An 11,754-nucleotide genomic window follows, 5' to 3' on the forward strand; every position below is an offset into this window, starting at 1 on the left:
ACAGGCGCTCACGCCCCCCCAAGAAGAGAAACACAGTATAAGGCAATGTTAGAAAACTTTAAATACAGGATCAAGATCCAATCGGTAAGGCATCACAAATCGTAAAAACTAACTTGGGCTGCGTTCAGCAGAGCGAGTAGGCAATCCGAGCAAGCAGCGGCCTCGTGAGAGCAGGAGGTGGTGGCTGCGCGGCAGGAGGGGCCCCTCAGCCCCTCCGCCCCGGGCAGGCCGGGCAGTGCGCGGCCCCGGCTGCAGCTGCAACTCTGGGACAGGTCAGCGTGAGGTAACTGGTCTGAGAGCCCGCTCTGGCCGGCCCCGGCCCCCTAGCTGGGCAGACGAGCTGCCGGGCCGGGCAGCGGGGCCCTGTGGGCTCCGGGTGGCTTCCCCAAGGACCGCCGTCCCCACTGTGAGCCGCCCTCGGGGATCACCCCAGAGCTGCTGCAGTCTGAGCCGATGTTCTGACTAGCGCCTTTCACCAGCAACGGCGGCCGCAGCCGCCCCTTAATACTGCCTTATCCTTTGGGTTTGGGGCTTTTCTGAACGGTTTTCGCTGTCCCTATCACGTACCGCAGTGCAGGGCGGCAACGCGGAGGCCGCGGGTGCGGTTTTAACCCGGTGCTGATGTTGGGCTGGGCCGTCCCAGATCATTTAGTAGTTTTAGCTAAAAACGTAAACTTTTAAAGAAAAAATAAGAGGGAGACTGCTTTGAATGATACACAGATGTATCTGCTCACAGTACAGCTTGAAGGTCCCCCGCCCCCAAAAAGAAACAAAAATAGGACTGAGAGGCCACAGCCAACCAAGCTGCTCGCCCCAAGAAGCCGAGGCCCCGCTGGGGGAGGGGGCGCTGCCCGCGGGCCGGGGCTCCGAGTGGTCAGGGACCAGCTGTGGGGCCAGAGCCGGGCTGGCCATCAGTTATCAGGTGTCTGTGAATAAAGTTCTCAAAACATCTGTGCCTTTACCAAGGGAGGGAAGGGGAGAAGATACATAAATGCTGGCGGTTAGGTCGAATCCACCCAAACCATCCTTGGCAGCCACGGTCCTCGCAGACGGGGGCTGTCACCACTCCTTCTTCTTCTCGTCCATGGACACGCCCCCAGGACCCAGGGCCACCACCAGCAGCAAGCCTCCGATCACCGACATGGTCTGGAAGAAGTCGTACTTCAGGAAGTCGTGCATGGGCTTGTAGACGGGAATGGTCCAGAAGGCGTTGAAGTACACGTTGATGGCGAACAGCCAGACCACAAGCGTCAAGGCGGCCAGCTTGGTTTTAAAACCGATGGCCACTAAGATCATCAGAGCTGTGCCCACGATGTTCTGGAGAATCTGCACAGGTTGAAAGGTGAGAAATGAACATAAACGTGAGGAAGACGAGACGTTACCTCGTTTTATAAAACTCCACTGACGTCTCTGTGCCAGGATGGGGGAACTCAGGAGCGGCTGAGAGACGGCATTACCAGAGGGGGATAAAAATAGCGCCTACTGAGTGAGGGACGGCAGATACAGCAACGCTCTGAGTGGAGACGGGCCTGAGGAAAAGCAAAAGGTCTCCACTTAACAGGTGAGCCTGTTACCAGGACCCACTCAAGTCCAGCTGTAACCACGCTGCCCAGTGCTTCTCGGAACTGACCTCGCCCCTCCCTCCGCGGGGGGCCCCTCCTCGGGACCTCGCCAGCCAGTCACTATAAAGACCTGCTCGATAAGCCCCGGGGAGACGAGGACCGAGCCTTCAACTCTGCAGCCCCAACACCTGGCATGCAAGAAGCACACGGCAGCAAGGAGGGGAAGAAAAACACGAGTCTGTGTAAGGAACCTTCGTCAATGGGCTGGAGGGCCAGCGCACTGGGCACCGGGGCCCATCGGTGAGGTCAGGGAGAGTCGGGACTTAATCTGTTGGAAAGGCAGCTTCTGGGCACACGAGAGCTTGACGGTGAGTGTCCTGTTGCCTTTATTAGGGTTGTTCCAGGGGCCCCGCAGGGAAGAGCGGGGGACAGCTGCCCTTCTGGAAGGACGGGGACCAGACCCTGTGAGCCAGCAGCAACACTCACCGAGAAGAAGCTGGCGTCAAAGTGGAGGAGGGTCATGAACATCAAGACGAGCAGGACCCTGCCTCCGAGCTGCATGTACTGGCGGGGGGAGCTCTCGCGCATGGTGGGGACGCCCGCAAACATGCTCTTCCCTTCAGAACGGGACTCCGCCAGGAGCAGCAGCAAGCCTCCTCCCAGGGCCAGGTTCCTGAGGAACAGAAACGCCACGCTCGTCGCTAAGGCTCACCAGGCCCTGCGGGTGCCCGTCGGACCCGATCGGGAGACCCCGGCAGGAGCACGGACTCCACTCCAGTTACACCCACAGACAGGCAGGAACGCCTCTCATGAAAGGTGAGCCGCTCAGCAGGGACGGGCAACCAGAACATCCTCAGGCCTGGGCCCGATCTGGGCTCTCCTGACCGGCTGCGTCCCGGTGGGCAAGTGTGTCTCCCTCGGGCCCTCCTCCCCACCTCATGAGATATTGGGTCGAGAGGGACGACTTCTTTCTCACTCGTGTTCTGGGGGCTCTGGGTAGGGGAGGAAAAGGCTTCACCAACTATGACTCTTAAGAAGAACAGTTTAGACCCAAAGAAATTTCTTCCAGCCAACAGTTACTGCATGGGGATGTGAGGGCAGCACACGAGGCTCACCACCCAGAGCGCACCTACCTCATCAAAAACTTCAGGTCCCAGAGGATGCTGTAGGCGACGGTCTGAGGGGAACAGAGAGGGGAGACCTGAGTCTCAGCCGTTTTCAAACAGATCTGTGTTTCTACAGAATTAACAGCAGCAGACAATTCTGATCTAAGTGAGGATGTGAACACAAGCCACAAAACCCTCTCAGAACACCGGCAGCTTCAGGCTCAGCAGCGTGGCTCAGGCTTCCCAGGGCGTGCTGGCGGCCCCAGCCCTGCCTGACAGGCACCTGCTTCCTCAGGGCCGGGCCCAGTGGTTCTGGAGACCAGGCGGCACTGAGATGCCCATCTGGAGTAAACGTGTGTTAAACATTTCATCTGGGTAGCTAAGTGTTCTTCTTTATGAAGTAAAATGATAAGACAGCGTCCTAGCTTCGTGATTTGTCCCCTTGTCACAGGAAACCCAGGAAAGTGGCAAAAGGAGGATCCCCAGAGCTCGGCCCCTTCCCGGGCGCTCGGCCCTCTGGCTCTCCTGAGCTTATATGGGGGAAAATCTAGCAGTTTCTCAGAAGAGAAAAGGAGGTCCAGGGAGACTCAGAGGGGCTGAAAGGGGAGTGGCCCGAGCCCCCCACCCACCCACCCACCCAGTGCTCTACGCAGAGCAGGAAGGGCGAGACACGGCCGTGCCGTCTACCTGCAGCGCTATGATTCCGAAGAGCCCGAAGCAGGCGTACTGCACGAAGTTCCTGCTCAGCACCAGGATGCAGCCCGCTGGAAGGAGAGGGGGCGTCAGGGGCTGAGGCCACTGCCCGGTCCTCTGGTGCAGCGTGGCCCAACTGCCTACCCGAGCTCAAGGCAACTTCTGGGAGGATTCAGGGCAGGCACAACCCTCACACAGGCCTTTGCTTATCAAAACCAATGGTCTGGAAAGTGGCTCCCCTGCTACAGGGGGCGTCTGTGCATCGGCAGCTCTGCTCGGACAGCTTCCAGGATAGGCTGGGAAGCACAAGTCCCTCAGCTTGGCTTTTGACCGCCCTGGCTCCTCGCTGGCCCATCCAGGTCGCAGGTCTCCAGCACCGCCTGCTCCGGGCCCTTAAACTCGTGCTTCTGCAGAAGCGTCAAAGCAACGAGGCCAGGACTGACACGGAGCACCCACCAAATGCTGGCAGGACCAACTCCCGGGCCGGGCCTGCCGCCCTGGAGAGGAGGGGGCGAGCGGGGCGCAGACGACCGCCCAGGAGACCCTCGCGTTCCCCGGCCCCCACGCTGCAGAGCTACTCACTCAGCTGCCCGAGCAGGTTGAGGAGCACGAAGGAGGAGGCCAGCAGGTAGCCACAGCTCCAGGTGCTGTCGATGTAGTCACGCTGCTCGCTCCACTGGAACCACATGCGGATGCCGTCCTCCAGGAAGGTGCTGATCAGGCAGAGGCGCGCCACGTGCGGCAGGTACTGCTTGGTGACGCGCAGGAACTGCGGGGCCGCACACACACAAGGGTGAGAGGCCGCGGGAGGGACACCAGACCCCGGCAAGGCGCTCCCAGCACTGCCCTGCGGGTCTGGACGTGGGCTGACCTGAGCCTCTGTCCCAGAGATGACGGAGCCGGAAGGCAACGCCATGGGCCCTTCCCTGACCTCTGTCATCAGCAGACGGGTGTAGGTGACAACTACAGCTGTCACACGTGGAACTGCCACAGGACACGGCTTCTCTCAGTCAAGGGCATAGGCAAATGAGAACCGCTGAACGACAGGCTGGACGGGCCCTCAGGGCTGACCCGGTCCAGCGCCTTTGCACCAAGGCCCGACGGCACCTGCAGCAGCTCAGCCTCTGCAGGGGGCGTCCCGCCCTGAAGGCCCCTGCCCAACGGCGCCATGAGCAGCCCTGCTCCGACTGTGACACCAAAAATCCCCCAGACATGGCCACGTGTCTCCCGGGGGAAAAAACTGCCCCTGCACCCTTAAGCACAATCTCTCATTTTACAGAGCTACACTGACCAGATGTTGCCGTGCTGAGGCTTGGCCTGGCCTACTGGTCACCCACGGCTGAGCCCTTGACCTCCCAGCCACCCCAGCACCACCCAGAGCCCCTCCAGACAGAAGGGGTTCCACTTAGGTGACAGCGGGCTCCAGGCCTAGAGGCCACATGGCATCACGGTCGACCACACGATGAGCTCCTAAGCGTCGCTCACCCAAAGTCTCCGGCCCGACAGCCCCCAAGGCAGAGGTCGCAGCCAGACCCAGGCTGAGTGCTCAGCACAACAAGGAAATGTGAAGTGGGGGTGGCTGAGGCTCCAAAGCGCTGGGTTCTTTGAAGAGCCTGTGTGGCCCAAAGCAAATCAAACACCAGGGACGGCTTCAACAGCGATGACGTTCATGTGTGTAAAATCACCCAAATGTCGCAGTGACGTTCATGTGTGTAAAATCGCCCAAATGTCAGAGACAGCAGGCCGCCTGCCATTTACGACGGATGATTAGGAAACAGACGCGCCAGTCATGACCAAGGCACCACGTCACCCAGGTGAACCACACGTACTTTCTCTTACCAAGTGTTCGGAGCTGACGGACAAAGGGAAAGAAATCCTATGACACATGATAACACAGCAGGAACTCAGCAGAAAGATCAGGGACCCACCCACATGAGTGACATGTCAGGAGCCAGAGTCTAAAGGGCATCGGTGAGTCTGACCCTTTAGAGGGACAGCCAAGCGAATGTCACAGCCCCCCAAGGCTGATTAAACCTGTTGTTGGAATAAATGAAGGTGTACATAAGAGCATGTCTTAATTTTCAGCGTTTTGAAAGGCTGCTTGAAGTCCTAGAAAGTGCTAAAGCTGTGGAACGCAGTTAACGAGACTCTGGGTGTTTAGAGCCACCGTTAGCCGGTCAGCTCTGGCCAGATCAGCACAGAGAAGCCTCCCCTCCCCCTGCGATCTGGGCCACAGCAGCCTGGCCGGCCTGGAGGAGGGGAGGAGAGAGATGTTACAAGGCAGGTGTCCCTTCTCTTCAACTCCTGGAGCCCGAGCCCCAGGCTGTCAATTCTGCTATCTGTTCGTCCCTTGACCCCCATGGATGCAGTGCCAGAGTCACAGTGAGACAGACACCCAGACAGTGAACCACGCAGGACCGGGGGAGGAAGTACAGGCTGAGACTGAAGCCCCGGGTTCTGATCCTGGCTCTGACACCCACCAGCCAGTGCACCGCGTACTGGGGACAGGCCGAGCTCCTCTGGGGGCAGGGGTCTCTGCTATCCTACAAAGTGGGGACAGCTGGATTAACGGTTGCAAAGATTCTTTCCAACTTTAATAGTAGAGAAGGAAAGGAGAAAGAACCTTTTTTTTTTTTTTTTTTAAAAGAGGCCCCAATACCCCTATATGAAGCCTGGGGTCCCCGCAGAGAAGAATCTCAGGACAGACGTACTGGGCGCAAGCACAGCAGGTCAGGAGGTGTGGGGCCAGCAGGCGCCACACACGCTCCCATTTCTGCCTCATGGCCTGAATGCTTTTGAAATGCCCAGCAACAGTGCGGTCACCCACTCCCTCAGGAGACAAAGGGCACCTTCGCGGCTCCGATGCCATGGCCCTCGTGCCAAGGCCCAGCAACGACACAGGCCTCAGCTCAGTATCGAAACCGGGGAGCATCAGCGGCGAGGCCGGCAGAACCCCACGGACGGGCGGGGGCCTGACTCGCCTCCGCCGTACCCGCGCCTCCTGGGCGGCACAGGCACTTGCCCCCGCACCGCAGCCCCCACGACCCAGGCGGCGTTTAAAGCCTCCGGGACGTGTCTGCCCTCTTAATTTGAGTGTCTGGGCCAAGAGGATTAAAGAGCGGCGGAGAGATTGTTCCCTTTGGGCAGGTAATTCACTCCTCCCTTCGAGTGCAGACACGCCGAGGAGACGGGCATCTCTCTACTTTGGGAAAAAAAAGCAAAACTTCAGGTATGTGTGCTCTGAACCAAGCACGTACATGCTTTCCAAAGTCACGTGTGGTCTAGGTTCAGGGCGGACCGTTTCGTAAGTCAGGCCAACCTAGAGCCTCTCTTAAACCAGCCACCCTCTAATGAGCACCTGTTTGGACGGAAAGAAAAAAACCAGGTTTGATAACATGAGACCAGACCCAATTTTCATCTTACTCCCTATGTGCGTTTTGGTCTCAGTGGTTCAGAGCTGGCCACTGGACCCACAATATGCTGCTTTATACAGTGTCCCAAAGCCTGTGTCCCCTCAGCACAGCAGAAAGCCCCTGAGGCCGGCACCAGCAGCACCTGAGCGCTGAGAGCAGTCAGCTGGCCGGTGCTCGTGCTGAGCCGGCATCTGGAGGCCGGGTGCCGCCTGCTGACCGTGCCCACCGGGTCACCCGTGGCCGTGCTCTCAGGAGAGGACGATGACAGGAGGGCGGGGGGCAGACACTGAGCAGGCAGAGCCTGCAGGAGGAGGGATGACCGTCTGTCACCCGGTGGGCAGTGGTGGGGGGAGGCCTTTCCCAGGAATCTCTAAAGCCCTCACAAGCAAGCATGGTGTACAGTTCACAAGCAGCTGAGTGACTTAAATACAGAGAGCTGAGGTCTGCTTCCAGGGAGTTACTATTTTAGAAGATAGAAGGGGATTTAAGAAAAGGAGCTACACCTGATCCAAGACATGACTCTGGGAACACAGTGACCACGTCACACAGCCACCTGCAGCTTCCACAAAACACTGGGAAACCTGCCTTCTCTTGGTATTCAGGACAAAAGGGACTGAGGAGAGCAGTCTGCAGTTCTTGGCTAATGAGAATTTTGAGGCAAAAGAAGGTGGGTTGGACTTCCTTGGCCCTGAGGACTGCACATCTCAGAGGGCGAGAACTTGTGGCTGGGTGACCTCCTCACATCAGGTGAGTCAGGGCTGCTACAGAGCTCCGTGACTCACATGCAAGCGCCACCAGACCCCCGATCCCCCAGTGCTGCGGAGGTTTACACAGCACCTCAAGGTCCAGGAAGAGATGTCAACTGGCTCTAAGCTGGCAGATAGCCTGGCCTTCTTTCCTAAAATTCCACGGGCGACAAAAAGCCTTCCACAGGGGAGCAGCGCAGGCTGCACGTGACCTTCTGGGAGAAGCCGCGCAACCCACAGCCCCCCGCGTCTCCTCCCCCCCCCCCAGAAGCGGTGGGGCGGCCCTCCTTAACTTCCCGTGCAAGGCCAGCAAGAGGGAAGGGTGAGCCAGCCAGCAACTCTGCCCTCTCCCCACTCCTTTCTGGCATAAGGCAGGAAGCCCTTTGAGAGGAGATGGTAACAGAGCAAAGGAACAAGAGGAAAACATTTGCAACCCACTCACCACCGTCACTGGAACCCTACCCACAGCGACGGTCATCCACGTGCTGTTCATCCAGAGCCCTGAGACTTGGGGCTACAGATGCCAGTTCGGTGTCCTGTCAGGGCCATCCAAGCTACCAGAGGGCAGGGGGAGCTCCTGGGGGCAAGACTGCCTCTGTCCTGCCAAGACAGGTAACAATATCAAAGGCCACACTGGAGAGCAAGGCCCCATGCAGCTTATGTGTCACCTTGGTGACCAGCATCAGGCAGAAGCCACGAAGCGCTAATACTCCTGTTTACTGGTGCCAGCGTGCCAGGAAGTTACCTTCCGCAGACCGGCACGAGCACCAGCTGCAGGGCTCGGACGCGGTCTTGGACTGCTGAGTTCACGAGTCCCTGGCCCCTTCCCAGCCGGTCTCAGATGGCTTCTGAAGGCGAGCTCCCGCAGAGAGCACGCTCAGCAGTTTCTCCGGTCGGAGGACACTGTCCCTGGCTGCCCAGGGCAAGGAGCTTGATACCAAAGATGCAACTCGGGCGGAGCTGCCAGCGGCAAGAAAGCAGACCAGTCACCCCGGGCTCGCGCCTCTGCAGACCTGAAGGGAAGGTCGCAGGGAGGCCGAGCTGCGCGCGGGTTCACTTCAGCCCACCACATGCCATACGAGACCGCGCAGACCTCCCTCTCTGCATGTGAGGATGGAAACACTGTGGCCAAGCTCACACGATCCGGGGATGACACAGGAGTTTGCTCGGAGGACCTGGCCCAGTGCAGAAGGTGGGGATTACTGGCTGGCCTGCTCACGGCAGCCCAGGCTTTCTGGCCAAATCCTGTCACTTCACTTTTGCTTTGGTTTTCTGAAGACAAGGTTAGAAGATAGATATGTCACATTATACGATCAGTGACTTTGATGACACTTCCCCAGTCCCTTCAGAGTAGATCATTTTCATTTTAGCCTGGACTGAACTCTCAGCACCTTTATTATTGGCAGCTTTTTAAAAAAAAAATCTAATTTTTATTTTTGTTTTGGGTTTTTTGGGGGGGTAATTAGGTTAGGTTGATTTAATTATTATTATTATTCTTATTTACCAGAGGTACTGGGGATCAAACCCACGGCCTCGTGCACAGTAAGCTTGCGCTCTACCACTGAGCTATACCCGCCCCCCACTGGCAGCTTTAATACCACGTGGATAAATGGTAAAAACAAGAGCGCCACCCCAGCGTGGCCAGGTTCTGTCCATCGGAGCATCACTGCTCTGCACCCCGTCTGTCCACATCCTTCTCTCACACCAGGCCCACCGGCAGAGGAGGCTCCTACCCTCGGTTGTGAAGAGCATGTGGGGCCCAGCCCTCCTGAGTTGCCCACAAAGGGGCAAGGTGTCTGCGGACATGTGCAACCACCAAGGTGGGCTGTGCTGAAAAACCGACAGCAGGGGCCCTCACTGCCCGACAGACACAGCCTTGGTCCACTTTGTGGTTTTCGGTTTTTAGGTAGCATGCCCTCCTACGATGATGCTGCTTGGTGCTCTCCCCTTCAGCTGTCCCAGGAGAGGGACACCAGGCCTTAGAAGCATGTTGTGTGTGCCACTAGCCTTGAGGTCGGAGACTGGGTACGTCCCGGGGCTGTGGCCCCAGGCTGGTCCAGGAGCCTCAGCAGGCCTGGCCTCCCTTCTCGCAGTAACCTGATGGATGCAGGCCAACCCTGTGTGCCCCAAGGGCCTTTCCAGTTCCAAGATTCTGCTTCTTTCATTTAAAACAAACAAAATGCATGGAGAAAAAGGAAGAAAGGATTACGTAAAAAAAGAGCCTGATTTTTTTTTCAGTAGGAGAGTTTATCATTTGATAGTTGGCAGCAGCCTGATTGGCGACATTTTATCTAGATTTGGTTATGAAAGTCACTTGCAAAACCAGGGTTTTCCGGGCTCAAGAGTGACTGTACATAGCTGTCATGGCTCCTGTGGCCAAGAGGAGCCATCTTCTTTGGCAGTTACTACTTGGGGAAATAAAATTGGGTCACCAAAATTATGTCAATGAAAACTGACCAACAAAGCCTATTCGGTCCTTTGCAAGGGATACAATTTTACTCTCTCTCTCCCTTTTGGATTTTTTGCGAGGAATACAATTTTCAGGCTGTGTCTGTAAACACAAAATCTTGATCTCAGGAAAAACTATTTCTTCCAGCTGATGTGCTTTTTTTTTACCAGCAAACGGGTTTTAAAATACCAGCTCACAGGAAAGTGGTGCATGGAGAACCCAATGAGGCCACACTAGAGAGACATCTCCCCGCCAGGGGGGCAACAGAAATCTTGTTCACAATAACGGATCAGAAAACGCCCACTTTCTACTTTTTTAAAATCACGAACACACATGTACACACACACCTTCCAATAAGAGCAGCCTCAGAGTCTGATTAATCAAATCACCCACATAAAAATTAAACATTTAACCTCACTACTTTTAACTCTGGCAAAGCCACAAACGTGTAAGTGAGCCTGAGAAAGAATGGTAGCTGGGCCAGATGCAGGGATAAGGCTGTTAATCTGTATAAATAACGGGATACTTTTAGAAGTAAAAAGCACACAACTCAGTAATCACCACCACATTGTTTTGGTCAAGCTTAACCAAAAGGGAGGGTGGAAGCTCTGTCCTCTCCGTTTCCAGGATCTGGTTCTGTCCACTCAGTTTCTGAACACCTTTAACAATGACTCAACCGCCTGTTTCACGGGCTCCCCTGTTGCTTAGATGCCACCTGCACACTCTTCGAAGGGGGAAAACGGGAGGTTAGGCCTCCCCTCCTCCTAGGTGTGTGCACGGACAGATACCCATTCATTTCAGTCCCAGGGCAGAGTCCGAACAGGGAGGGAAAATGCAGCGAGGTCAAAGGGACCCCACGAATCCAACACATCTGGGAAAGAGAAGAGACAAAGTGCTGTGGCTTTCGGCAGTGGGGGTGCATACCAGGGAATCCCCTTTCCTCTGGGAGGACCCCCAGGCCTCCAGTCTGACCAACCCCTGGTCAGGATCAGCTCCCCACCCCGCCCCCTAACAGTGTCCAGTAAAAGGAAAAGCGTGCAGCGACCACCCAACAGTGCAGAATGGAGAGGATGCTCCCCAAGCATCCCCAGGCCTCGGGCTGCCTCCTCAGGAGGCGAAGGCAGCCACTCACACCCCTCCTCTCCTGGGATGGCCCCGGAGGGCTGGGGAAGATGGACCCACCGAGCTGGGTGCCGAGGCACGGGCCCGGGAACACATCCGGAGCCCCTGGTGGGGAGGCGGCGCAAGGGCAGGCAGGGCCCGGAGGCCGGTTTTGGGGGTGTCCCAGGCCAGGACGGGCGACGAGCCCAGGAGGGAGTGCCCTGGCTGGGGGAGGGGGCGCGATCCCTCCGGCGGGTCGGGAGGCGTGAGGGCACGGCCCAGGCCTCGGGCGGCCCTGCGGGCCGGGGCCGGCTCCGGGGGCGGCCGGGGGCTCGGGCCGGGCCCAGGAAGCGCAGGCGGGCCGGGCGGGGGCCAGGGGATCCAGGAGAGGGGGCCGAGGGGGCCGGGGGTGGGGGGCCGGGCGGGAGGCCCGGGGGAGGGGCCCGCCGAGCCCGCAGGCCGCACCTGGTCGGCGAAGTCCTCGGCCGTGCCCATCAGGTCGTTCTGGCCCATGGCGGCGGCGGGAGGCTCGGCTCGCTCTCTCGCTCGCTCCCTCGGCGCCCGCGCCCGCTGCGGCCTCCACAGGAAGTGCCCGGCGGCCGGCCTCGCTCGGCGTCCGCGGCTCCAGCGGCTGCCACGTAGGCCAAGCCTTAAAGGGGCCGCACCGCGGGGCCCGCCCCGGCC

General features: G+C 58.1%; 1 protein-coding gene across 2 annotated transcripts; it reads right to left on the reverse strand.

Annotated features, from left to right (window-relative positions):
• Positions 1–38: 38 nt before the first annotated feature.
• Positions 39–11,725, reverse strand: SURF4 (surfeit 4). Of its 2 annotated transcripts, XM_074362590.1 has the most exons (6): positions 11,536–11,725; positions 3,944–4,130; positions 3,356–3,432; positions 2,696–2,739; positions 2,049–2,235; positions 39–1,326 (listed from the first exon to the last, which is right to left on the reverse strand). In XM_074362590.1, exons 1-6 carry the CDS (start codon positions 11,581–11,583, stop codon positions 1,060–1,062), a joined length of 810 nt encoding a protein of 269 aa, XP_074218691.1. In that variant the 5' UTR covers positions 11,584–11,725; the 3' UTR covers positions 39–1,059. The 2 variants fall into 2 exon arrangements, with proteins under 2 accessions (XP_074218691.1, XP_074218692.1); XM_074362591.1 differs by lacking the exons at positions 3,944–4,130; positions 11,536–11,725 and having other exon boundaries at positions 2,696–2,798; positions 3,356–3,385.
• Positions 11,726–11,754: the final 29 nt, after the last annotated feature.

This window comes from Camelus bactrianus, chromosome 4 (genome assembly GCF_048773025.1).
Source record: "Camelus bactrianus isolate YW-2024 breed Bactrian camel chromosome 4, ASM4877302v1, whole genome shotgun sequence".
Lineage (NCBI taxonomy): Eukaryota > Metazoa > Chordata > Mammalia > Artiodactyla > Camelidae > Camelus > Camelus bactrianus.

Coding starts and splice junctions, on each gene's coding strand:
- SURF4 (XM_074362590.1), bottom strand. CDS start 11,583: ATGGGCCAGAACGACCTGATGGGCACGGCCGAGGACTTCGCCGACCAG. Junction 2,236..2,695: donor GACCTGAAGTTTTTGATGAG/GTAGGTGCGCTC, acceptor TCTGTTCCTCAG/GAACCTGGCCCTGGGAGGAG. Junction 1,327..2,048: donor TTGACGCCAGCTTCTTCTCG/GTGAGTGTTGCT, acceptor CAACCTGTGCAG/ATTCTCCAGAACATCGTGGG.